General features: G+C 45.5%; 1 protein-coding gene across 6 annotated transcripts in view; it reads right to left on the reverse strand.

Moving 5' to 3' along the window:
• Positions 1-1,792: 1,792 nt before the first annotated feature.
• The window catches only part of DYNC2H1 (dynein cytoplasmic 2 heavy chain 1), a 256,601-nt gene continuing 230,668 nt past the window's right edge, over positions 1,793-27,725 (reverse strand). For all 6 annotated transcript variants that reach the window (XM_059418474.1, XM_059418477.1, XM_059418470.1 and 3 more), the window contains 4 exons: positions 24,302-24,411; positions 23,069-23,150; positions 18,050-18,166; positions 1,793-2,363 (listed from right to left, as the gene is read on the reverse strand). In XM_059418474.1, coding sequence (XP_059274457.1) covers positions 2,205-2,363; positions 18,050-18,166; positions 23,069-23,150; positions 24,302-24,411 — 468 coding nt within the window. In that variant the 3' untranslated portion in view covers positions 1,793-2,204. The remainder of the gene's footprint in view (positions 2,364-18,049; positions 18,167-23,068; positions 23,151-24,301; positions 24,412-27,725) is intronic.

The following is a 27,725-nucleotide window of genomic DNA, read 5'->3' on the forward strand; positions in this document are numbered from 1 at the left end:
CGTCACTTGGGAGTTGCTCTCACAGCAGTCACGTGCTCAGCACGTACTGTCTGTGGGTTTTGAACAGAATTCAACAGCAGACAGCCGTTCAGTGAAGCTGTGGTTCGTCTTCTGAAGACAATGGACCTTTAGCACCAGAAACACAGTCACAGGCACAGTAGATAATGTAAAACTGGGAAGCAGTAGTAGTAGTAGTAATAGTAGTAGTAGTAGTAATAGTATTCCCAGCTTAATTTTTATTTCTAGATAGTGAATTAATGTTTTATGTAAAGCTCTGACTTACGATTGAGCCCTTAAGTCATGACCAGTACCGAGTGTGAGTTTGAAGTCATGACCAGTACCGAGTGTGAGTTTGCTTGTGCTTACGACAGATCTTCTGTGACTCACTGTACAGTGTGTACACTGGTCCACATTTCAGACACGAAACCAACGCTAGGGCTCAGGTGTCTAGGTAAAGGGGAGAGGCTGGTGGAGAATGGGAGCCCAGGGTCCTACCTCCTGGGAGTCGACTCCGGCCACCGTGTGGTCCCACACCAGCCTGCAAGTCGGCGGGAGTCACAGGAACCCTACGCTGTCCCTCACCTCCGCGCTCGCCATCCTAGAACTCCCACTGGGAGTTACGTGCCTGTGGGATGGCGGCTTCTGCCAAGACATCATGCTATTTTTGCTTTGATCTGAAATAATCGTATCAAATGCAAATTATAGACAAATCTCAATGAACTCTTGGTTGAGGTTATAAGAAGTTGAGGGAATTAACTTTGATGACAACACACCCAGCAAATAGACTAGGAAGCTTGTGAATGAGGGAGCTCTGAAGGGAATTCCCTCAGAGTGTGGAATTCTAGCTCTGACACCTCATTTTTTAGGCTCACTTAAAATGGTGTTCATTTCTAATGGCCGGTGTTCTGTGCGAACTAAGAAAGCAGCAGGTGTGGGCTGGAAGACCAGAGTCCCACGTTTTCCATGTTTGTCTCCATCCCTGTGGCTGCAAACACCGGGCCCCAGATTGTGGCGCCCCTGGCTAGGCGGCAGGACAGATGCAGAGAAGGGGAGCAAGTGGCCGACGGGCTGTGTGCCGGGAAGGCGGCTTCTGGAAGGTACTGTGTCCTGTCTGTATCCACAGTGTTCTGGCCAGAAGTGGGTCACACGGTTCCCCTGCTGAGGCCGTGGCCCCTGCACACTTGGCAGCTCCTCCTTTCTCCATGGCCTGGGCTTGCAGAGACTCGGGAAAACTCTCGGTTCGCCAGCCGTCTGCACACAGACCTTGTCCGGTGAGGCCCGAACCCCAGGCTTCAGGAGGCTCCCCGCTTGGCACAGCCTGCCGCGGGGACTCCCTCAGCCCCGGCATATGTCATGGGGCTCTCCCACTCTTTCTTCTAGCCTAGCGTACCCTCCTGTTCAACGTCCCCACTTCAGTCAGTGCGGTGGTCTGGTTGGGGTTTTGGTCTCGTGATAAGACCCGTGAAAATGGTAATACGAGAGCAAGTATTTAAGATTTCTGAACCCAATTCCAATAGCTCAGAAACTCCAAAACCACAACATATATTTATTTAAGCTTCCAGCCATTGTAGAATTTCACTGTTTCATGGACAAAGATTGTAAAAAAAAAAAAAAAGTCAGCTACATGAGAAATGATAACCCCTCATTGTTTAATGACTCCATCTGTAAAATTCTTACCCTGGTTTCTATGCTGTTATTCCCCATGTCTTCTGGATGACTTGGAGATGCTGCATATTTTAACCAAAACAGAATATATTTACGTGTTTAAAAAGAACACAAATCTAAACCCATATATGACTGAAAAAATTAATGGTCTTATATTTTATTAATTGATATAAAGTTACAATACCAAAAAATAGCCTCAAAAATTAATTACTGATTCCTTAGATATAATATTTTCAATCTCGTACCTACAACATTAAATTTTTTGAGTCACTGGAAACATGAAATTGCCTCACAAAAATACTTAATGTTCTCAAGGGATTTCAGCATTTTAGCATGGACCCTATGAATTACTACTTTTAAAGTTGCACGTGCTGTCATGACCCATGAAAATAAACCCCAGTGAGATCAATAACACACAGTGGGCGACCACGGGACAGTTTTTGAACTAACAGTTTAAATGTAGACTGACCACATGTTGATTTAAAGTTGAAGTAGCAAATGTTTCTTTTTGCTGAAACAGCTTTTATTATCCTAAGACTCTACTGATTTTTCAGAAACAGAGCCGCTCCACACTGAATCCACTGGTCTTGGTTGCCACCACACGGGACGTCGATGTTGGCTACGACGCGGTCCCTCTCGGCGCTCGTGTACACGGGCAGAGAGATGCACTCGTCGGGGGAGTACGGCCCATATGCGCCCTGCAGAGAGAGACAGACAATGATGAACTAAACACTCCCCAATGGTAAGAAGGAGTAGTTAATTCTGAAATCTTTTAAATAAGAACTAACGAGTTAACCCCACAGTCCAGCTGTGGTGAGTCAACTGCCAGCCAGCTGTGCAGCATTCATGGTCCCTGAAACTTGAATCGGGAGCATGGTGAAGACCATCCTACACATCCAAACCCTTCATCTCTAAATGTTTTCTTTTTCTTGATTTATTTTTAAATTATGTTTATTAACATGTACTGTATTATTTGCCCCAGGGGTACAGGTCTCTGAATCATTAGTCTTACACAGTTCACAGCACTCACCATAGAACATACCCTTCCCAATGACCATCACCCAGCCACCCTATTCCTCCCCCAACCCCCCCAGCAACTCTGTTTTATGAGACTAAGAGTCTCTTATGGTTTTTCTCCCTCCTGATCCCACCTTGTTTCATTTTTTCCTTCCTTGCCCCCCACAACCCCCCACGCTGCCTCTCAAATTCCTCATATCAGGGAGATCATATGATCATTGTCTTTCTCTGATTGACTTATTTCACTCAACATAATACCCTCCAGTTCCATCCACGTCGTTGCAAATGGCAAGATTTCATTTCTTTTGATGGCTGCATAGTATCCCATTGTGTATATATACCACATCTTCTTGATCCATTCATCTGTTGATGGACATCTAGGTTCTTTCCATAGTTTGGCTATTGTGGACATTGCTGCTATAAACATTCGGGTGCACATGCCCCTTTGATCACTACATTTGTATCTTTAGGGTAAATACGCAGTAGGGCGATTGCTGGGTCATAGGGTAGCTCTATTTTCAACTTTTTGAGGAACCTTATTTATTTATTTATTTTTATATGTCTCAAGTCATCTTAAGTAGCTTTCATGCTTTCTCGTATGTGTTACAAGGTCGTCTTGTACATTTCCTGTCTCAATAATCAAGTTAGTCATTCTGAGGATCTGTGATCCTTTAAAGAGAAACGGTATCAGGGTTTGTAATCTGGGTGTGGCGAATGATTGCTCATGCTCGGTCTCAGGGGAGTCTGTGACTGGAGCTTAGGAGCATGGATTTGCTGAAGAAGAATATCACCAGTTCGTAGTACTTCCAATTCACATTTTGGATTAATGTGTTTACTGAACTTACATAATTTTATTCAACTGATAGATTACTTCTCGGAGTTGAAGTGAGACTTTGAGGAGAAGTTAGACTCGTTCTAGAATTTTCAAATGGAGTCTCAGAAACCCAGCCTCAGATTACCATTCGCTGTGGTGATCTGGTTGGCGAGCAGCAAGAAGCCAGACACAGGCCAGCTGGAAGAAGAGTTGGGCATGTACGAATATGACACCGAAAGCCCGTGTCCCACGGCTACTTGCAGGAGAGCGCAGGCTCTCTGATATGAGAAGGGCTGGCAGAGCTGGCAGCCCGCGACAACACACAGCCACAAACCAAAGAAAATAACAAAATGAAATATCAGATAACAGGTTGACTATGTTCTATGTATTTCGCAAGTATGTTTTATTAGATTTTTCTTTTTTTCTTGAAGATTTATTTTTAAGTATTCTGCACACCCAACGTGGGGCTCGAACCCACAACCCTGAGGTCAAGAGCTCTTCCACTGGAGCCAGCGGGGTGGCCCTGCTGCATTTTTCTCATTAGTTTACGCACAGAGTCCGACTAACTTATTCTAACACATCAGGGTTTTGTTTTTGTTTTAAGAAAAGGAGCTATTAGGAAATCAGAGTTTTAATGCACAAAATAGTGACACAATTTAGCAATGCAACTCCAGAAAAATGAAATCTCTCGAAACAGCAAACAACCACTTGCCAGCAATGAGTGTTCTGAACAGGGTTGTTCGGTCAAGAATGTCGGCGGACCATGCACACCATGTCAGGAGAGATACCGGGCTCATCGTTTTCAGTGACATAACGCTAACGACACGCTTCCATCCTAAGTGTCTGGGGGACAAAAGTCACAGAGGAAATGTGTTCATAGTCACTGTTCTTAAACCAGAGTGCGTACAAAGCTGAGCTGTAGGCATAGGTCTTCTGATACCTCGATATGAAAATATTATCACCCTGTGTCACGTAAAGATTGTTTTTGTGAGTGGCTTGTGGAACCCGTTACCCTCGTTGCCCTAGGGATGGACAGATTCTGAATGAGAACTGTCTGCCGTGGTGCCTGTGGGCGGGTCTAGGCCTGGGGGTTCCAGAGGCAGACAAGCTTAGGCAGCATTTTTACTGGAAACACGGAACAGAAGCCGAGTGACTTCCTGTGCAATGTCAGAACAGGGTGCCCCCTCCCACAGTCGACCTCCTCCAGCCAGGCTTCCCAAACCACTCCATCAGATGGCAGCTCTAAGGGAAGAGTGGGGTGCAGGTCCATGAAAACCTGTGGGTGAGGGTCTCTGTGGGACTACTCAGAATGGGTGATGTGGCGCTTTCTTCAGCAAAACAGAGATCCCCCTGCTACTCTAGCACACCCGCAGGCCCGGTGGGACCAACTGGACACTGCGTGGGCCACCCATCCTCCAAAACCAGGCTGAGCTCCGAAAACCAAGCTCCTGCTCTCAGTTCTTAGAGGCTCCTCCTGGCCAGAGTGCTGGGAATGACCTGGTCTGGGCTTGCCTTCTCTACCGACACTGTGACACGGCTGCAGGGGCACAAGTGTCCACCACATGTTGTGCTCACAAGCGCGAGTACCTCATGTCCCCAACACAGCACCATCACAGTATCCCTGACTCTGTTCCCTGTGCTGCACTTTCTGTCATTCCCTAACCTGTCCACTCCCCCAGGCCCCTGCCCTCCGGCAACCCACCATGTGCTCTCTGTGTTTTCTGGATCTGTTTCTGGGTTTTGTTCATTTGTATCTTTGATTTGTTAGAGTCTACATCTACGTGAGATCATTCAGCCTGTGTCTCTCTCTGACGTATTTAAACTAGCAGAACCCCTCTAGGTCCACCCATGTTGTCACAATTGGCAGGATCGTATCCTTTTTCGTGGCTGAGTGACACCATTGTCTAGAGAGACAACATCTCTGTTCACACACCTCTGGAAGAGCACAGGGCTGCATGTATGTTTCTCACATTGGTGCTTTCATTTTCTTTGGGTAAATGCCCAGTAGTGCAATGCTCGGTCACAAGGGAGTTCCGTGTTTGTAATTTCTGAGGTGCCTCCACACTGTCTCCCACAGTGGCCACTGACATGCCCACCCACGGCGCATGGGACTTTCTCCATAGCCCCACCGACACTTGCTGTTTCTTAGGGTTTTGATCATAGCCATTCCGTCAGGCATGCAGCGATGTCTCGTTGTGGTCCCTGATGAAATGCGACGGATTTCTGTGTACTGATTTTGTACTCTGCAGTTTACCGAATCTGTGGACCTGCTCTAGTAGTCTTTCAGTGGAGTCTTGTGGGTTTCCTACATACAGCATCGTGTCAGAACCTGCAAACCGGGAGGATTCAACTGATTCCTTACTCATCCGGGTGCATTCTGCTCCTTTCTGTTGGCTGACTTCGGAGGCTAGAACTGCTGGCTGTAGGTCGAATAACAGTAGTGAGAGTGCAAGTCGTGGACCTGCTGCTGACCCTGAGGAAGGCTCCCAGTTTCTCCCTGTTGAGGATGAGGTGCACAGTCAATTTTTCATACAAGGCCTTCATCATGTGGAGCTCTGTTCCCTCTGAGTGTCCTTGTTGAGGGTTTTTATCACAAGTGGATGTTGTCCTTTGTCAAATGCTTTCTCTCCACCTACTGAAATACCTTTTTTTTTTTTAATAACCTTTCTCTTATTGATGTGATGGGTCACCCCGATTGATCTGCAATACTGAACCACCCTCGCAGCCCTGGCATAAATCCCACTTGATTGTGGTGAATGACTTCTAGGATGTGGTGTTGGATTCAGTTTGCTAATATCTTGTTAAGGATTTCTGCATCCAGTCATGAGAGATACTGGCCTGTAGCTCTCTTTTTTGTAATATCGTTGTCTGGCTTTGGTATCTGTGTGATACTGGCCTCAGAATGAATTGGGATATCTTTCCTCCTCTTCTTTAAATGTTTAGTGGAATTCACCATTGACACTGCCTGGCCCTGGACTCTTGTTTGGACTCTTCTGATAACTGACTCCATTTCTTGCTGGTCCTCAGTCTGTTCAGATTTTCACTTTCTTCATGTTTCAGTTTTGGTAGGTTATGTGTTTCCAGCAATTTATCTATTTCGTCCAGATTGTCTGATTGGTTGGTGTGTAAATTTTCACAATATTATCATATAACTGTATATTTTTTGTGGTGGTGTTATTTCTCCTCTGTCATTTGTGATTTTATTAACTTGCATCTTCTATATCTCCCACTGTTTTTATGACTCTTGTAGAGATTAATACATTTGGTTAATCTTTCTAAGAACCATCTTTTCATTTCACTCATCTGTTTGATTGTTTTGTTTTGTTCCTTTGTTTTTTAGTTTCTATATCATCTATTCCTGCTTCAATTTTTATTATTTCCTTTCTTCGGCTGATTTTGGATTTTGTTTCTTCTATCTCTAGCTCCTTTAGGTGCAAAGTAAGTTATTCATTTGAAATTTTTCTTGTTTCCTGAGGTAGATAGTGTGAGCATCTATTTCCATCATAGAACCTCTATTTCTGCATTCCAAAAAATTTGGACTACTGTGTATCCTTTATCTAAATTTTGATATCATATTAATTACAATATAGTTAACATACAGTGTTACATTAATATCAGGGGTAGGATATAGTGTTCAGCATTTCTTTTTTTTTTTTAATTTTTAATTATGGTAGTTACCACATAGTACATCATTAGTTTTCGATAGTGTTCCAATATTCACTGTTTACATATAACCCCTAGTGGACTGTGCAATCTGTGCCCTCCTTAATACCCACCACCATCGCCTCAAAACCCTTTGTTTCTCAGAGTCCACAGTCTCTCATGGTTCCTCTTCCCCTCCGATTTCCCTGAAACCCTTCTCTCCATCTCCCCATGTCCTCCATGTTATTTCTTATGCTCCACAAGCAAGTGAAACCATATGATAACTGACTCTCTGCTTGACTTATTTCACTCAGCATCATCTCCTCCAGTCTGTCCATTTTGATACAGAAGTTGTGTATTCATCCTTTCTGATGGAGGCATAATACTCCATTGTATATACGGACCACATCTTCCTAATCCATTCATCTGCTGAAGGGCATCTTGGTTCTTTTCACAGTCGGGCGACCATGGCCATTGCTGCTATGAACACTGGGGTACAGATGGCCCTTCTTTTCACTACATCTGTATCTTTGGGGTAAATACCCAGTAGTGCAATTGTAGGGTCATAGGGTAGCTCTATTTTTAATTTCGTAAGGAATCTCCACAGTTTTCCAGAGTGGCTGCACCAACTTGCATTCCCACCAACAGTGCAAGAGGGTTCCCCTTTCTCCATATCCTCTCCAACACTTGTTGTTTACGGTCTTGCTGATTTTTGGCCATTGTGACCGGTGTAAGGTGGTGTCTCAATGTGGTTTTGATTTGAATCTCCCTGGTGGCTAATGATGATTTACATTTTCTCATGCATCTGTTTGCCATTTGTATGTCTTCTTTGGAGAAGTGTTTGTTCATGTCTTCTGCCCATTTTTTGACGTGATTATCTGTTTGGTGTGTGTTGAGTTTGAGGAGTTCTTTATAGATCTTGGATATCAGCCCTTTGTCTGTAGTGTCACTTGCAAATATCTTCTCCCATTCCGTGGGCGGCCTCTTTGTTTTGTTGACTGTTTCCTTTGCTGTGCGGAAGCTTTGATCTTGATGAAGTCCCACAAGTTCATTTGCGCTTTTGTTTCCTTGGCCCTTGGAGACATGTCCTGAAAGAAGGTGCGGTGGCCGATGTCGAAGAGGTTACTACCTATGTTCTCCTCTAGGATTCTGACGGATTCCTGCCTCATGTTGAGGTATTTTATCCATTTTGAGTTTACCTTTTTGTTTGGTGTAAGAGAATGTTTGAGTTTCATTCTTCTATACATAGCTGTCCCAATTCTCCCAGCACCATTTATTGAAGAGTCTGTCTTTTTCTCACTGGATAATCTTCCTGCTTTGTCAAAGATTATTTGACCATAGAGCCCCTATCTGGGCTCTCTACTCTGTTCTACCAGTCTATATGTGTCTGTTTTTGTGCCAGCCAAGCTGTCTTGGTGATCACAGCTTTGTAGTAAAGCTTGAAATCCGGCAACGTGATGCCCCCAGCTTTGTTTTTCTTTTTCAACATTTCCTTGGCAATTCGGGGTCTCTTCTGGTTCCATACAAATTTTAAGATTGTTTGTTCCAGCACTTTGAAAAATGCTGGTGAAATTTTGGTCGGGATGGCAGTGAAAGTATAGATTGCTCTGGAAGTATAGACATTTTAACAACATTTAGTGTTCTGATGCATGAGCATGGAATGCTTTTCCATCTTTTTGCATCTTCTTCGATTTCTTTCATGAGTGTTCTGTAGTTCCTCGAGTACAGATCCTTCACCTCTTTGGTTGGGTTTATTCCCAGGTATCTTATGGGTTTGGTGCTACGGGAAAATGGAATTGATTCCCTAATTTCCCTTCCTGTATTTTCATTGTTGGTGTATAAGCAAGCCACTATTTCTGTACATTGACTTAGTATCCTGCCACATTACTGAATTGCTGTATGAGTTCTAATAGTTTGGGGGTGGAGTCTTTTGGGTTTTCCATATAAAGTATCATGTCATCTGCAAGGAGAGAGAGTTTGACTTCTTCTTTGCCAATCTGAATGTCTTTTACTTCTTTTTGTTGTCTGATTTGTATTGCCAGGACTTCTAATACTATGTTGAACAAGAGTGGTGAGAGTGGGCATCCTTCTCATGTTCTTGATCTCAAAAGTAAATATCCTTCTCAATGAGGAAAAACTGACAGCCTTCCCTTTGAGATCAGGAATTCGACTTTCTGCCCTATTAATTATGGTGTATTATAGTGTGGTTTTCCTCAGGTTCATCTTGTTTTGATCTCTCTGTGCGTCCTGGACCTGAATGTCTGTTTCCCTCCCCAGGTTAGGGAAGTTTTCCATCACTATTTCTGTACATCAGTTTTCTGCCCCTTTGTCTTGTTATTCTCCTTCTGGGGCCCCTATAATATGAACATTTGTTTGCTGGATGTTGTCCATGCTATTCTCTAACCTCATTTTTAAAAATACTTTTTTCCTTTTTATTGTTCAGCATTCATCCTGCCTTCTAAATCACCAATCCTTTCTTCTGTGTCTTCTGGTCTGTGGCTTCACACTAGGGTGTCTCTGTCGACGCTGTCACTGAGAGCCTCCACTTAGTCTGGTGGGTTTTTTTATGGTCATTACTTTTAAACCCCGTATCAGATGTATTGTTTTCCTCGGTTTCATTCATTTCTCATTGTGGGGTTATGTCTTTTTCTTTGCGTTGGAACATCATCTTCTATCTCCACATTGTGCCAGACCTTCCGTGTGTCTCTGAATTAGGCGACAGCTGAACTTAGGAGAGCGGGCCTAGACTAGAGTGGATTGTGAGTGTGTCTGCTGGTGGGAGCCTTGTTGGGCACGGGCTGGGGTCATGGGGCCCTTGGAGCAGGGGCTGCAGGGTATCCTGAAGAGCAGCTGAAGGCAAAGTGGTGTGTGGGCTGGGGGTGTCCTGGGGTCCTCTGTGAGGGAAGCCCCGTCACGGCCACTCAAACTGAACTGGTTGCAAGCTGGGGTTGTTCCTGGAGGCTGAGCTCAGGCAGATTCTGGCACCCGGAGTGGAAGCTGGTGCAGGTTGGGATGTTCCTGGGTTCCCTGTTCAGGGCACATACTGAGGGTGACTCACTTGATAGGGCTAGGGGCTTGGTGTTCTGTGGTGCTTCACCTTGGGGCTGCCTGAGGGGGCAACAGGAGCCAGCACAGACAGTCCAGGGGGTCCTGGCAGGCTCGGTGCAGGGGTTCCTGGGCATCGGTCTCTGAGGGCTCTGTGCTGGCGTGTTCTTGGGTACGTACTACACACCTTTGCCCCCTTGGTGTGACAACGGGTGGTGACTTGGTGACTGCAGAGCGGGGGCATCTTGGTGTGGATAGTGCTGGCACCACGATCTTGGTGTGACTCCGAGAACGACGTGGGCTGGGAGCCCGGGTCCCACCGAGGGCAGTAGGCTGGCTCTGATGCTTGGGACTCTGGTCCCCTGTGCACTGTGAAAGCAGATGGGGGAGGTGCATGGTGTGCCCCACCGCTTCACACAGGGTGTGGTGCAGTGGCTCCCCTCTCGGCTGGCAGGACCTTTTAGATTCTCATTGCTTTTCTCAACTGCATCTTTGTTTCTGCGGGCCGTGACACGCAGCCTGGGGTTTTCTTCCTTCCTTCGTCTCGTCCCTCGCACTGTTCTCTAGCTGGTCTCTGCAGAGGGGGCTCTCTGTGCCATTCTCTGATGCGTGCACAAAGTTGTCATGCCAGAGCTGTTTTTCTAATTAAGGCGTTTGTAAAGTGAGGTAAGTAAAATAGGATGGAAAGATCAAATACGATCCCACGGAGCCATCATTCTGAGTCTTGTAACGTCATGTTGCTTTGTGAACAATGGGAGACAGACCGGCATCGGCCCTAACACTACGTTTCTGATTTGCGTTCGGTTTCTGGCCAACTGTGTGCGAGGCCTTCAGGCCATTTTCTTCTGCGTTGTCACTACCCACTTACTCTCCGTGCTCTGATTGTGTTGCTGGGCTCCTCTGTACACATCCCTCCTTTTTTCTCCATTTAGGTCACTGTATGCTTTTAATTTTGTTTTCCAGAGAATTAACACTTAATTTGAACCCAACTGAATTAAGCTCTGCAGTCATACACAACTTATATGTTATGCTTAAAAACCCTAACCAAACTCCAACCTTAACTTCTATATGCAATTTTTCAATTTTGTTCATATACCTATTAAAAGACTGGAGTGAATATTAACTACTCCCTTCCTAAATCCTGGAGACAATGAGGCTGACAGGAGGCGGAAGGGGATACTCTACAAAAACAGTTGCTCTTTTAGGTCTCAGAGCCATGACTGCCAATTATTCCTAGAGCCTAATTAGTTACTCTGTTGCTTTTTATGTTTTCTAAAGTAATTTATAATTATTAGAAAACTCAATGCACTACTTTTTCTTCTAGTAAGCAGTATAGAAATAGATGTTACATCACATAAAGAATCAAAACTTCAAAGTCTATTCACAGATATTCATACTTAAGATTTTAAAATTGTAAAATTGTGTTAAAAGTCATGTACTTCATCTATAATTGTTTTAAAGGCAAATGTCTCCCAAGTTCCAAAGCATTTCAGTAACTGATGGTCTTAAAGGGGGGAGATGGTAGTAAGTCTTCCCTCTTGTGCTGCATCTGTGATGGTGATGGACAAGGACGCTGACCTCGTGTCTGCAAGGGACACTGCACAGAAGCTCTCTGGAGAGCAGCTCCCCCGACGGAGCTGAGGGCGGACTGGACACGGCAGCCAGACCCGAGGGAGGACGGGGTGCAGGACCAGGTAACATAGGGAAGCACAGTGGGGAGGGACAGTACTGAGGGGCCACGAGCAGATTCCTCTGCCCTGGGGCGCAGAAAAAGCGCCGTAGTTTGAAAGGTCAGCTGGAATGGACAGAAACCAGGCCTGGACTCCTGCCCACCAGGGGGCACCTGCTGGAGCTCTCTCCGTGTCAGGAGGCTGGGGAGACCATGGTTTAGGTTCCCTCCACCTTGACAGCAGAGAGGGCAGGGTCCGGGGGCCACAGCAGCCCCCCGCCTCAGCAAGCCCCAGGCCCCCAGCCTGTTGCAGCTCCAGACACACGGGGTCACAGAGGAACAGCAGCAGTTTAAAAGAGCAACTGGTATAAGAAAGATCCAGCCTGAGAATGTCTGCCACACGGTGAGGAGCTGCTGGAACCCTCTGTGGGTGGGAGAGGCCCTGACAGCAGGGCAGGAACATGGTCCATAGTCACAGCGTGACTGTGCCCTAGCTCACCCGTCTGACACACACGGGGACACCCTTAATCAGTGGTCACCGTGTTGACAGAGGGGCAGACCCCCTCCAGCCCACACACACTGCAGGTGACTTGCCACAGCACAGCCCAGGACAGATTGCCCAGGCTACCCCAGCTGCTCCGGCACCAACCGGGCGCTCTCTGGGTGAGGTGTGCTGGGATGGCCCCGGCCTTTGTCCACAGTGACTGGGCAGCCCCAGCACAGAGGGTCCCAGACTTCCCAGCCAACACTGCAGCCAGCCCACCCCACCGTCTACACAGGGCATGATCACCCCTAAGACCCAGTTTGGGAGAACTTGCCATCTGCCTAACTGATCGGAACACACAAAGTCAAGCGAGATGAGGAAACAGAAGACTATGCTCCCAATGAAAGAAGGCGATAAACACCTCAAGAACCAACTAGAATGGAAGCAAGCGAAGTAATGGTCGCAGAGATGCATACTGGACTAGAGAGGAGAGTAGATGAGCTCCGACAAAGAGAAACTAGAAGAACCAATCAGAACCAAGGAATCCAATAACCAATGAAAAGTACAGTGGGAGTCAACAGATGAGAGGACGCAGAAGAATGGGTCAACTGTCTGGAAGACAGGGCAATGGGAAACACCCAATCTGACCAGGAAAAAGAAAGGACGTTTAGAAAATCAGGTTAAGGGATCTCCTGGACAACATGGGCATTCCAAGGGCGAGGAAGTTTAGAGCTACTCTTCAGTAAGCTTTCTGCCCCTTTCCCTCTCTCCTCTGAGACCCTTGTAACATCCAGGCTCAGGAAGCCCAGAGAGCTCCAGAAGAGATGAATCCATGGAGGGCTACTGCATGAAACAAAACAATAAAATGTTGAAAGTTAAATATAAAGACAGAATCTTCAAAGCAGCAAGAGAGAAGCAACCTAGTTACACACAGGGAAACCCCAAAGGCTAGAGGCCACACTGGAGGCACAAGATACATACTAAGTGATCAAGGGAAAAAACTAGAACCAAGAGTCCTCCACACCATGAGTTTACCTTTCAGAACTGAAGGGGAGAGAGAGTTTACCAGAGACACAGATCCTAAAGGAGCTGATCACTATTAAACTGACTTTAAAGAAGCACTTTTAATATTTATTTTGAGGGGAAAAGGAAATACCTTAATCAGACAAAATTATGAATGAAAAAATTTCATCAGTAACAGCAAATATGTAGTGACGAGTGGAAAGCAGTGATGTAAAAAAAGCTAGTATGAAGGTGTGTACAGAAAACATCAAGGGGCTGAGTAAAAATGAAGTTCTTTTAGAAAGTATTCAGACTTCATGAGACCTTCAGATCCTATATAGGAACCTCACAGTAACTGCAAAACAAATGTACAAGAGACACACAGAAATTAAAGGGAAAGTCAAATCTAATGCTGTACAAAGTTCTGTACAAAGTGTTACCAGGAGATAGAGCAAGAGAAGATGAAAGAAACAAGGAACAACTACAACCAGAAAAAGATCAACAAAATGGCAATAAATTCTTATCAATAATTCCTTTAACTGTAAATGGTCTAAATGCTCCAGTCAACAGACATCGGGAGAATGAATGGATATAAAAGAAGACCCACCTCTGTGCTGCCTGTGGGGGACTCACTCCAGACCCCGAGACACCTACACCTTGAACATGAAGAGTTGGAGAAAGACAAGCCACGAAGACGGTAGTAGAAAACACCCCCGAAGTAGCAACACATACGTCAGACCAAACAGAAGTTAAAGCAAAGGTTGTAGCAAGACAAAGAAGGTGCTGCGCAGTGATAACAGGATCCAGCAAGGGCGAGTAACGGTCATGAGTATCTATGCACCCGACATTTGAACACCTAAATGCAAACGTTAACAGAGATAATACAGTAATAATCAGGGACTTTAACACACCCCTTACATCCACAGAGATCATCCAGGCAGAAAACCAAAAACCCATTTCTGTGTGGGGCACGGGATTTTCTGTAGATGAGATGCCCGGTTAGTCCACAGAACAAGTTTAAGTATACTGAAGACTGAAATCATATCAAGCTTCTTTTTTGACCACAAAGATATGAACTAGAAATTACCAGGAAAAACATGAACGAAACAAACAGGTGGGAGCTGAACCCCATGCTACTAATGGGTCAAAGAAGAAACCTAAAAGGAATAAAAAACTCACAGAGACAAATGGAAATTAAAAAACAACAATCTGAAAACATCGGCACAGACAAAGCAATTCTAAAGGAGGGCAATTTACAGTGATGCAGGCTGACCTCAAGAAACTAGAAAAACCTCAGATTAACAATTTAACCTCACACCTAAAGGAACTGTAACAGAAGAACAAAGCTCTAAGTTAGTAGAAGAAAAAAGTAAAGATGAGAGTAGAAGTCTGTGAAATATGAACTAGAAAAAAATAGAAATCAATGAAACTAAGAGCTGATTTACCTTTAGATGGACTCCGAGAGAGAGAGAGAATATACGCCATCACCCCTGAAACAAGGAACGGCCGACACCTTAGAAATACAAAGGACTATATGATACTAGTACGAAAAACTATTCTAACACACTGGACAATCTAAAGAAATGGAGACAATCCTGGAAACATCAAACCTTCCAAGAACGAATCAAGTAGTAGGACATCTGAACAGACTGAGTACTAATAATGAAAGTGTGAATCAGTAATCCACAGTACTCCGAACAAACAAAAACTCCCAGGCCTGATGGCTTCCCAAGTGTAGTCTACCAAACATTTAAATAAGATTTAACATCCTCCTCAAACTATCCCAAAGAAATCAAAGAGGAAGGGAAGCTTCCAAATTCAAACCAGCTGTCCTGACAGAAAAATCAAAGACACTACAAAAACAGAGAACTACAGGCCAATATCCCCAAAGAATATAGATGCAGAAATCCTCAACAAAATATTAGTTAAGGACATTCAAAAAGACATAACGGTCACTCACCATGACCAAGTGGGATTTATTCTGGGGATGCGAGGACGGTTTGACGATCTGCAGATCATGCAGTGCCAACACCATGGTAACAAAATGGAGGCTAAACATCACACGATCATCTCAGTAGATGCAGAAAAAGAAAAAAAAAAATTCAACATCCACTCCTGATAAAGACTCCTGGTTAAAAAAAAAGGGATTTAGAAGGAACATATGTCAATATAATAAAGGCCTTGTAGGACAAACCCACAGCTAACACCATACTCAGAGGGAAACAAGGTTTTCTCTCTAAGATCAGGGACAAGAGGTGCACTCCTGCCACATTTATTCAAAGTGACACCGCCAGTCCTAACCACGACAATCAGACCAAAGAAACAAATGCCACCCAAGCCAGTAAAGAGGTAAAAGTGTCGATGTTGGCAGATAATGTGATAGCAGAGGTAGGAACCCTACAGATTCCACCAAAAAAACAAAACAAAAAAAAAACAAAAAAAACACATTAAAACAAATGAATTCAGTGAAGTTGCAGGACACAAAATGAATATACAGAAGTCTGTTGCATTTTTACACACTAATAACAAAGTAGCTGAGAAACTTAGGAAAAAATTCCATTTATAATTGCACCAAAATGAAAAAAAAGTCTAAGAAAAATCTTAACCAGGGAGGTGAAACCTGAGTGATGTAAAGCCCATAAAGCTCTGATGAAAGAAATTAAAGACAATACGAATATAGAGACACACCAGACACACAGGTTAGGAAAGTTAATATTGTTAAAATGTCCACGCTATTCAGAGTAACGTGCAGAGTCAGGGCAATCCCTATCAAAATACCCACAGCATTCTTCATAGAACTAGAACAAATCATCCTAAAATTTGTAGGTACCCACAAAAGACCCTAAACAGCCAAAGCAATGTTAGACGAACAAAGCTGTAGGTACCACAATCCCAGGGTTTGAGCTCTATGACAAAGCTGTGGTCATCAGAACAGTGTGAGACACAGATCAAGAGAACAGAAAAGCAAGCCCAGAAACAAACCCACGCTCATGTGGTCAGTTAATCTATGGAAAAGTACACAGGAATATACAATTAAAAAATGATCCTCTTTTGAATAAATGGTGCTGGGAAAACCAGACAGCTACCTACAGAAGAATGAAATTGACCATTTTCTTATGCCATTCACAGAATAAACTTAAAATAGATTAAAGTCTTAAATGTGAGACAGCATATAACTCCCCGAAGCAAACACAGGCAGGAAGCTCTTAGCAACACATTTTCATATCCATCTCCCGAGGTGAGGGAAACAAACGCAAAAATAAGCCAGTGGGACGACACCAACATTAAAAGCTTCTGCACAGCAAAGGAAACTATCAACAAAACAAAAATGCAACCTACTGTAGGAAAGGAGATATGTGCAATGATACATCTGATAAGGAGCTAATGTCCAGAACATCCAAGAACTTCTGTGACAACCCCAAAAACAAGTAAGATGATTGAAACAAGAGGCAGAGGATCTGAGCAGACATTTTTCCAAGAAAAGACACAGAGGGAGACAGACATGAAAGATGCTCAATACCGCCCCCATCAGACACACATATCAAAGACTCACAACGAGATCTGAAGTCTCGCACCTGTCGGGATGGCCAGAATCAAGAAGACAAGAAACAAGTGTTGGTGAAGATGAGGAGAAAAAGGAACCTTCGTGCACTTTGCTGGGAACGCAAACGGGCGCAGCCACTGGAGACCGCAGTGAGGCTGCCTACAAAGTCAAAGTGGGAGCACCCGAACCATTCTCTGATTGCACTACTGTGTATTTACCCCAGAAACATAAAAGCACTAACTTGAAAAGATACCCGCATCCCTCTGTTGACGGCGGCATTCCTTACGACAGCCAGGACGTGCGCACTCACAGATGGCCGACGGGCGGACAGCACACGGCACATGGACGGACTCGTGGACATGCACACACATGCTCGTCCACATTCACATGGCCACAGAGAGCGAGCGAGCCCGCTACTCGGGACAAGATGGTAAACAGAAAGGGTGTTCTGCCAAGTGAAATAAGTCAGAGAAAGACCATGTGGGTTCATCTCTACGTGGAATCAAAGGAACAAACCAAATGAACCAATCAACAATACAGAAACAGACCCCAAATACAGAAAGCAATGCAGGGGTCGCCCGAGGGTGTGGGGGTTGAGGGGACGGGCAGAGGGGGTGAGGGAGTGCCAGGTGCCGCCTTCCAGTTGCAGAATGAGTCGTGGGGGTGAACGGCGTAGCCCAGGGCATATGATCAGTGGTACTGACCATATGGTGTTTTCGGGGGACAGACTGTGGCCCCGCTTGTGAGTACAACATGGCTGTGTTGTTCACCTGAAACTCACGTAACGTTATGTGTCAACCGCAGTATTTCTTCCCCTGCCTAATCCCAGCACAGGGACACAGCCTGCTAGGAATCTGATGTGTCTTAACCTGTCAACACTCCATGTCTGCACGGCTGACGTGGGAAATAAAAAACATACTATATGGTAATCCAGATTATCAATAGAGGCTTTTTTCCTTAGCAGGACATCCATTACTTAGAAATCAGAAACCATAATGTTATTCTTTCCATAACAAAACAAAGATTTTTAAATGCCCGATACATTTTAAGACTCATAAAGGATACGATATTTTGACTCTAAATTTGTTCAAACGCGGGTGACATCAGAAAGCAAACAAAAAATGCCAAGGCCGAGACTATCTCATCCCAATGGCGGCGTGGCCTTACCTGGGGAATCCAGCCCACACAGCAAGGGAGAACGGGAGACACGCTGGGGGAGTCGTGGTGATGTTCCGAGAGCCGGCTCCCATCAAAACTGCAGCCTTCCAGCAGCAGGCCGCCCATCTGTTGGGGAAACAAGCAAACCACTGAAAGCCACGGGCCGTCTGACGCTTCAGGAGCCGCTGTGCGCTAGCGAACGCCCCAAGGCCGCACATGCTCTCCTGACTCCGGACGCCACATGTTCTGAAAACCAAGATGACGGTCTCTGATTGGAGAATGAAGAAGGTGAAGACCGGGCCAGTGTTCACAGGACTTCTGCCTCTCGGACTGTTTATTTAGCAGATAATTCAGAAACAGCTCCTTAAAATGTATTTAGCTACTACTGCAGGTGTGTCGATGTTAGATTAGTAGAAATATAATATAAATATGATGGGACATGACCCAAAGTTAGTCTTTCTCCAAGAGGGTGAGAGAAAAGTGTAATTAAAGGAGATCATGTGTGCCCCTTGCTTGGGGTTCTGATAGCATTTTTTGAAGAAAGGAATAAAGCTCCGAAAGTTGAAGGTAAAACACCCGTGCCTTGCAGAGCTGGGAGCGTAATGAAGAGTTCTCTTTCTCTTTCTCTACACTAACTTTGCTGTACATTTAAAGAATTATGAAAATAAAAATATAAATGTATTTCTGATAATATTAGTTTCATGTTTCTCTTTGAAAGTGTTTATCCTCTCAGTGTCTGCACTGTGAATCCAGCCGGAGCTTATCCAAAGGCAGCAGAGGTCAAGCCGGTCCTCTGCGTTCAGAGCCATATCTGTAGGCTCATAGTGCAGACTTGATAGAAAATACAGAATAATCTCTTCTCTTTAAAGGTTTTATTTGAGAGCGAGTGAGCGAGCATACCCAGGGGGTGCAGGGGCAGTGGGAGAATCCCAAGCAGAGTTCACATGGAGCACGGAGCCCAACGTGGGGCTCAATCCCAGGACCCCCAGATCATGACCTGCGCTGAAACCAAGAGTCTGACACTTACCTGTCTGAGCCATCCAGGTGCCCGAAGACAGAATGATCTGATAAACATTACCTAGTACTTTCCGGTTTTATCAAGTGGTAATGGAAGTGCTCTGGCCTTTAAAGTCCAGAGAAGCTTACCAGAATGTAGCCGGGAGCGGGTTGAGGGAGCGTGGAGGTGAGGGGGTCACGGTGGGGTATGCCTGGACCAGTAATTCTGAAGAGCTAATTTTACAGCAAGATTGCTGCACCACAGGAAAGACAGACCCCTTGTTTGTTAGTGAGAGCGCTGATATAAGAACAGAATTATGCAAGACCTAAGTTTAATACTCTTTCTACTCCGGCACAGACGTGATGACACTTGGGCCACTTTGAGAGTTGACAAAGCATGGTAGCCTTGACAAAATGTTAAAATTTCAGAGTACCTGCTAATTTCAGCACTAGAATATCTCTAGGTTTCAAGCTGAATTAGTCTGTCTGGAATGTGTAGACACGGTTCTCGCTGAGAGAGCCCCAACTTGACCTTGTAACAGGCGGCTCCTGAGACAGAGGCACATCACTGCTCCTGCTAACGAGGAGCTGCCGGCTGAGAAAGCACACTCTCCGAGCCTTGTTTCATCGTCGGCACCTCTGAGCCCCAACAGCCATCTGGGCTCCCCCAGCCTCCCCTGGGCTGCCAAACTGCCCAGACCTGCCACTTCCAAGAAACACCTTCTAAATCCCCCCTCCTCTCTCCGCACCCTCCCTGACTATCCTATCATGAAATTTAAGGGTCACCGGTGGAATTTAAAGACCTCCTTACTCCTGGGGCGCCTGGGTGGCTCAGTGGGTTAAAGCCTCTGCCTTCGGCTCAGGTCATGATCCCAGGGTCCTGGGATCCAGCCCCACATCGGGCTCTCTGCTCAGTGGGGAGCCTGCTTCCTCCTCTCTGCCTGCTTGTGATCTCTCTCTGTCAAATACATAAATAAAAATAAACTCTTAAAAAAAAAAATACATTTTAAAAAAAGACCTCCTTACTCCTGAGAATGAAACTAAAATGTAAGAATGCCAATACGTAATACTGCATTGTTTGCATCGTAAAACAACATACAGGGGGTTGGAAAGGTCTCCACAAAGGTCCCCCGTGTTTCCCCTGCAGCTCTCCTTTAAAGGGAAGCGTGAACGAAGACAGGCTCAAAACATTTCCTGCATTGCTGAAAACGACAGTTTGGAGGACCTCATCAGTCTCCAGGCCGATGGATTTCCTACTGCTCAAACCAACAATTTGGCAGGCTTTACTCCTCCTCAGCAGAGTACTGAGCCAAGCACCCAGCCAAAGAGGCAGTCCAACAGGAGCAGAACACAAGACCAGAGAGACAGCCCAAGGCAGAAGAGAGCTCCCCCAGCTCCCACAGGAAGCGCGGCACGCGGGGACACTAGGTGGCCCGGCCTTCCCAAGCAGCCCTGTGGCACAGGAAACACAATGACCTGACTGGGCCGAGGCCTCCTCATTTGCCCTTTGGGGTGTGGTGGCCTCAGTGGTACGGGGGACAGCAGGGGGCTCCGGAGCTGCCGGGAAGGTCCCCTCCCTGCCACAGGCCAGCTCCAAGTGGGGACACGTGGGCAGCCTGTCGCCAGCAGACCCTGCGCCTCACAGCCCTGCTGGGCCACGGCAGGTCAGTAGCAGTAACGAGGACACCCTAGAGGAACACGGTTCAGGGACTGGGGATCAACAGACACAGGTGTTCTCTTAGGCAGGTCTGGAGGGTCGGGGACACTGACCGGTGAGGGGAACTACAGCCTTGCCTGAACACGTCCGTGGCTGACTCGGCCTAAGGTGCGGGAGGTTGAAAGAGACCTAGACACAAACGCACACCCTCCCACACACCTGAGTTTTCAGTCTTCCAGTAAACATTCTTAAACCCGTTGACAAATGAGACGACAAGGACTCAGATGACTCCATGAATTAACTGCTCAAAGTCACGTGGTTCTTTTTTGGAGAACTAAGATTAGAATACCGTTTTACTAACTATCCGCCTTTCCCCTACAATCTACAAAACATAACATAGAAGCTTGGGGTTTTCTGGTTGTAGATACTTTTACTCCTATGTTGTAAGAGCAGAGGTCACATGGTTCCAGAAACACTAGCATGCTCTGACTCCGAATGTAACCCATTTCCCTTGCTGTTCATAGCAGTGAACATCTGCAGAATGAGGCCTGCACCATCCGTGGGGCTCCCAGCAGCCCGAGACCGCACAGCCTGCTCGGGGCACGGCTCCTGGATGACAGGCCTGCCCTCCCTGTCCCTAATGGCTGGGCCAGAGTATCAGACCAGCAGCGACAGAGAAGGTCGTTCTTATGGGTTAGAGGCTCAGGTTAAAATGAAACACAATGGGATGAAAGAAAATCCTTCTGATGCCTTCAGCTCCGGGGGAGAACTGTATAGCCAGCTCTAGAGAGCCAAAAGAGAAAGATCCAGCTTGTCGTTGAGAGCAGATCTCTGGCACACCAGAAAGCCACTGCAGACGCTACAACCCCACCACAGGGCCTCTGTTACTAAAGGCCCAAACTCAACTGCCCAACGAGGGCTCAAGTGAGCACCCACCATGTAAGAGCTGTGGCTCGACGTATGTGGGATACAAACCACGAGAACAATGCCTAGTCTCATGGGACTTTCATTCCAGTGGACTAGGACGGACAACGAGTAAACCTAATAAACAGACTCTATAGTACGCCACAGAGCACTAGGGAAGTGAAAACCATGCACCAGGGAACCACAACTATGTAAACAGAACCTGTGAAAAGCCACTTGCCCAGGCTGCCTAAGAGAAAGAACTGGAGTCGGACATTTGGTTGACTTAAGACTGAATGCATGTGAGGCCCTGGAAGACACGGTGGGGACACGAGATGGGAACCGTCTGTGGGCCTCTGAAACACCAGCCACCGGCCCCACGTGCCGTGTCAGGGCAGCAGGCCACGGGTGGGGAGGTGGCCCCGCGTGCGGACGGGGACGAACGGCTGGAAGGGGCCTGGCTGCGCACCAAGGCTGCCGTCGCTGGGAGACGTGAACTGGTTCTGTTATTAACATGTGCATGAGTATGTTGCTAGAGTTACTTACTATTTTAAAAGTAATGGATTCTTTCACTGTGTCGTGTCATTAGTGTTTGATGTTGTGTTCCAAGACTCACTGTTTACGAAAACACCCAGTTCTCCATGCCCTCCTGACTGCCCATCACCAGCCTCACTCATCTCCCCTGACTCCCCCCTCCTCTCCATCCCTTTGTTTCCAGGACCCCATAGTCTCTCCTGACCCATTTCCCCCTCTAAAAGCAATGGGGTTTTAACAGGAAAGCCACCAGAGAAAATTTATGCCACAAAACATGGTTTGAGTGGCTTTCTTTTTAAACACAGAGGGCTGGGGGCGCGTGGGTGGCTCAGTCAGTGAAGGGTCTGCCTTCAGCTCAGGTCATGATCTCAGGGTCCTGGGATCGAGCCCTGCATTGGGCTCTCTGCTCAGCGGGGAGCCTGCTTCCTCCTCTCTCTGCCTGCCTCTCTGCCTGATCTCTCTCTCTCTCTCTCTCAAATAAATAAATGAAATCTTTAAAAAAAAAAAAGCACAGATGGCTTGAATTTTACACCAAACTAATATACTCACAAACTGTAACCTCCATAAAAACAAGACTTGGTCTATTTTCCACAAACTAAACTTTATACTTGCTTTATTGTACAGTTAATATTTAACTGAATTGAATTTTAGATCAAGAAACCTAACCAAACTTCTAGATTTGTATCATTTTTTACCAAAAACTACATTTTTCAATACCTTGTGTCCCTAACAGTCTTATTTTTAGAGTGGAAAGCATTTTTGTTTTGTCCAAGCTGCTTCATCCTAAGTCTTGACTTTGACTTTTCACATAGGAGATACGATATTTCGGCTAATCTTCCACTAAGATAAGCAAGGTCAGTGACGGGAGTTTCAGAATCATTATCAAGTTGGCAATATTATTACATTTAGGCCTGGATAAGCATCAGAATTACCCCTACCTTAATCTGCAGCTTTGCCTCTCGCAGCCGACCCTTCCACGAGGCTACGAACTTAAGGCTGTCCACCGAGCAGCCCATCGCCCTGTAACACAGAAGCAGCCAATGTTAGAAAGCATCTCAGGAACTGAAAAACAGTACGGCTGACATGTTCCTCTTCGTTTACAACTGAAATATTTATAATATGCACAGAAGCAGATTTCCTAAATGATGCAGAGTCTTAGACCTCACGCCACATCTGTAAAGGTAACGGCCTACAGGATCCCCTGATGCTAAGGCACCCAGGGCTTCGCCGCTCCATCCTCTGCCTCCCGCCGGACCACCACGCGGGAAGTGTGCCGTCGTGCTTATTAGTTGAACCAAAACACGGACACTTATGAGATGACCCCCAGGCACTACATACGGAAATCCCCCCGAATCAACACAGAACTAAATCTGGTTCCGTTTACTTTTCCAAATACCTTTTAGTCCATTCTAATTTATTTAAAAAATCAGTCTATATGATACGATTATCCAAGTGTGTCCTAAAAAAAAAAGAGCTTGATCTTAACTATCAAACCCTGCTCCTCACCAGTAAGCCTGGCCAGCATGTCTAAAAGAGGGGTCTGCAAAAATTAAAATGCTTCTGCGCAGGGCCCAGTGGTCACCACGGGGAGACGCAACGTGGCTGGCAAGACTGAGAAACCCCACGCGTACTGTTCTTTCCCGTTGACCCCTTTACCTATGAGTGGCTCCTCCGCCCACCCTATCAGACATGGCTTATCCAGGTCAATCACCGACAATTTAAAAATTAAATTTCATCTTTTCAATTCTAATAAAAATATCATAATTCTAAGCAATATTTTTCAAACTAAAAGTTCCCTGTTAAGAAATATCAAGTACTAGGAAATAACATAACTCCCTTGATTTAATAAGTTTCTTTCTTTCTTTCTTTCTTTTTTTTTTTTTTTTTAAGATTTTATTTTATCTATTTGTCATAGAGAGAGAAGCGAGAGCAAGCACAGGCAGACAGAGTGGCAGGCAGAGGCAGAGGGAGAAGCAGGCTCCCTGCCAAGAAAGGAGCCCGATGTGGGACTCGATCCCAGGACGCTGGGATCATGACCTGAGCTGAAGGCAGCCGCTTAACCAACTGAGCCACCCAGGCATCCCAATAATAAGTTTATTTCTGAACAACAACGCAAATGTGATTGCAAGCGCAGGAAGCAGAGAGAGAGACGCGTCAAGAGTTCGGCTCACCTTGCTGTCTCCTGGCGAAGGGCGTTGAGAAACGTGTCTGGGTGGAAGAGCTCTGACAGGTCGAGTGTGTCAGACAGAAGAGCCTGCTTCTCAGCCCTCTCTACCCAGCTCTAGAGGGGAAAGAATAAGACACACACCCATTTAAAAACTTTGTAAACATGGAAAACAAATCTGTTAAAGAACTACTATGTAGAAGTCATGTTCAGTGACGAAGTTACACCATTCCCAGCTGCTCCAAAATAGTGCCTGGAAAAAAGAGATCCTGCTTTACGTCGGGAGTCTACTGTAATTTGTTTTTGATATAATATCCATCCACCATAAAAAAGCTTCCTTGTACAATCCTTTGCTGGTAAAATTCTACTCCAAATAAAAAGTGTAAAATTAGAAAAGTCATCTCACAATCGGCATTTCCACTGGGGCCAATGCTTCTCTTGATGAGCCGCGGTTCAGAGTGTGCTCCGAAGCTGACCGGAGAATGGGGTCCGAGCACAGACCCCCAGGGCCTCCGAGTCCTGGTCCTGCGAACTGAATGGGCCCCGATCCAGACTGCCTGCAGATTTGCCACCTTTCTGAGCCAAGTAGTGCAGAGGAGGGTCACATCTAACAAGAGAGGGTTCTTTGGTAAAAGGTATTTCTGCTCAGTCTGCTCAGTATCTGGCATTTTATAAACCCGCTATGTCCCCTGGAGAAACACACATCGTCCCCTAGCATGTCTTAGGCGTCTCACACTATCGATGGGCTTCCTGCGTGCTAGCTGACCCTGCACTCCCCCGGCCACTGAGCCCCAAGCGCCCTATTCCCCTCGCCGCCCAGGACTCGGAGGGCAGGAGGCCGACTGAAGCGGCCCCATGCGATGGTTTCTGTGCAGTCCACAGGGCAGGTGCTGAGGCACCATAGGAGAAAGGTAACTTACTGGTGATTCCCGTGTCCATCCAGGTCAGTCCATCAGTCTGTCAGCCCGGCTCAAGCACAGATGCAGTAGCACAGTGACATCAGCCAGTACCACCCCCCACAGCGGTCATCCACTCAGCCATTCACTTTGTATAATTATGAAGGCTGGGGACACGGTGATTACTCACTCCCGTGCGGAGGAGCTCTGCGTCCCGTGCTGCAACACCCCGTCCCCCAAGCACGCATACCTGTCAGCCAGGTGCGGAGAAGCCGCTGCACAGCTCCTGTGTTCGTGGGAATGTCCAGTGCCTCTAACCTCTTCCTGCCTGCAGCCCTAACACCTGTTCATCACACTCTTACTTAAAAAGCAGAAACAACCTAAAAAGAGCTCTTTAGCAAACTATAATTATTTCTTCTTGGATATTACCTATTTTAAGGAAGTTTAAATTATTGTTTATTTGGTTTACTCCCTATGAAATGTTTTCATTATCTGCCTTCTACTTTCATTAGCTAGACAAAGCTAACAAATTATGCTTGCAAACATGTTTCAAATTAATACTATCATTAATTCTTAAAATTAAATTTTAATTCAAAAAATTTCAAAACAGTTGTTGCCTATATTAGATATGCAATATGTTTAAATTAACTAAAAATTAAAGTGTGGCTAATAATCATGTTTTTACTTAAAATATGAATTAATAACATTAGTAAGAAAAAGGAAAAGCTTCTATAATACAAATGTTTTTTTTAGTCCATGGCGGGGAACAAACGTTTTTTGTTAGGCTTAGAGGCAGACTAAAGCAAAGGCATATTTGATCAAAAAATCTAAATAACAAAGATTCTTTTAATATGTATATTGTCTTTGAACAGCAAACTTCACAGAAGAAAACACAGTGAAGCACATTTTTTAAAAATTACATTTCAGCCTGTTTGGAGCAGCTTTCTTCATACTGTCAACACTGGAAAGCGACCAAGATGTCCTTCAGGACATCTCGGACTAATGCACTGAAGCACCGGGCTGTCAGCCATGAAGGACAGGAGGACCTTCGATGCACACTGCCAAGGCAGAGAAGCCGTGAGAACAGGAGGCAGTTCCAAGGGACTGCGGTAGCGCAAAAGGCGAGAGACTCTGGAGACAGGAAGAAGACCGGCGACTAGCCAGGCTGGGTGAGGGGTGCTGGGGGAGGAGTGCAGAGGGTTTCGAGGGCGGTGAAAGTACTGTGTGTGCTGCCATAATGACGAGCGCGTGTCGTCTACTTTTCCAAACCCATAGACGGTCACACATCAGGAACACTCTTGAAGGTCAACTGCGGACCCTGGGTGATCACGACCCATCAAGGCAGGTACATCCTTCGTTTTAAACCAAACAAACAAGAAGGAGAGTTCTATTCTTATATGAACCAGTATAGACAGAATTTTGAAGGAAAAGGCTTTTCCCTGAAAAACTTTTCATCTACTTAACTTAGCTTTCATTCGTGAATACAACTAGGTATCACTTTTGTATAGGCTAGAATTGAGAAAATAAATATACAACTGTACCTTTTCTTTTTAAACATTACTCAAAAATGTTCTTCAACTGATTTATATATTAGTCAAAACTAAGCTTTTTAAGGATATAAAAGTCAGAGACTAAAGCTATTAGCTATCAGTAATGAAGCTGGTTAAATATAGAATTAGATCTATATCCTTATTGTAACAAAATTACATTCTTGAGATGAACTCAAAGAGCAACAGGAAAGCATCAGTTATACACCACAGGCAAAACCCCACTGCCCTTCACATGTTCACACACGTTTATGAGATGTATCATGGATCTATACAAAAGGAAGCTGAACTTCCATCTCTGATCAAAGTGAGAGAAAATATAAGAATTCAATATTTTATACGGGCAGTATCACAGATCACTGGGGAACGGAAAAACTATTTAACAAATGATGTTGAGGAAAAATGTTCATCATGACTGGCCATCAGGGAGATTCAAATCAAAACCACATTGAGATATCACCATGCACCAGTTAGAATGGCCAAAATTAGCAAGACAGGAAACAACAAGTGTTGGAGAGGATGTGGAGAAAGGGGAACCCTCTTACACTGCTGGTGGGAGTGCAAGTTGGTGCAGCCACTCTGGGAAACTGTGGAGATTCCTTAAGAAATTAAAAATAGAGCTGCCCTATGACCCTGCAATTGCACTCCTGGGAGTTTGCCTCAAAGATACAGATGTAGTGAAAAGAAGGGCACCTGTACCCCAATGTTCATAGCAGCAATGGCCACAGTCGCCCAACTGTGGAAAGAACCAAGATGCCCTTCAACAGATGAATGGATAAGGAAGATGTGGTCCATACACACTATGGAGTATTGTGCCTCCATCAGAAAGGATGAATACCCAACTTTTGTAGCAACATGGACGGGACTGGAAGAGATTCTGCTGAGTGAAATAAGTCAAGCAGAGAGAGTCAACTATCATATGATTTCACTTACTTGTGGAGCATAAGGAATAACACGGAGGACATTGGGAGATAGAGAGGAGAAGTGA

Source organism: Mustela nigripes, chromosome 1 (genome assembly GCF_022355385.1).
Source record: "Mustela nigripes isolate SB6536 chromosome 1, MUSNIG.SB6536, whole genome shotgun sequence".
In the NCBI taxonomy this organism is placed as follows: Eukaryota; Metazoa; Chordata; class Mammalia; order Carnivora; family Mustelidae; genus Mustela; species Mustela nigripes.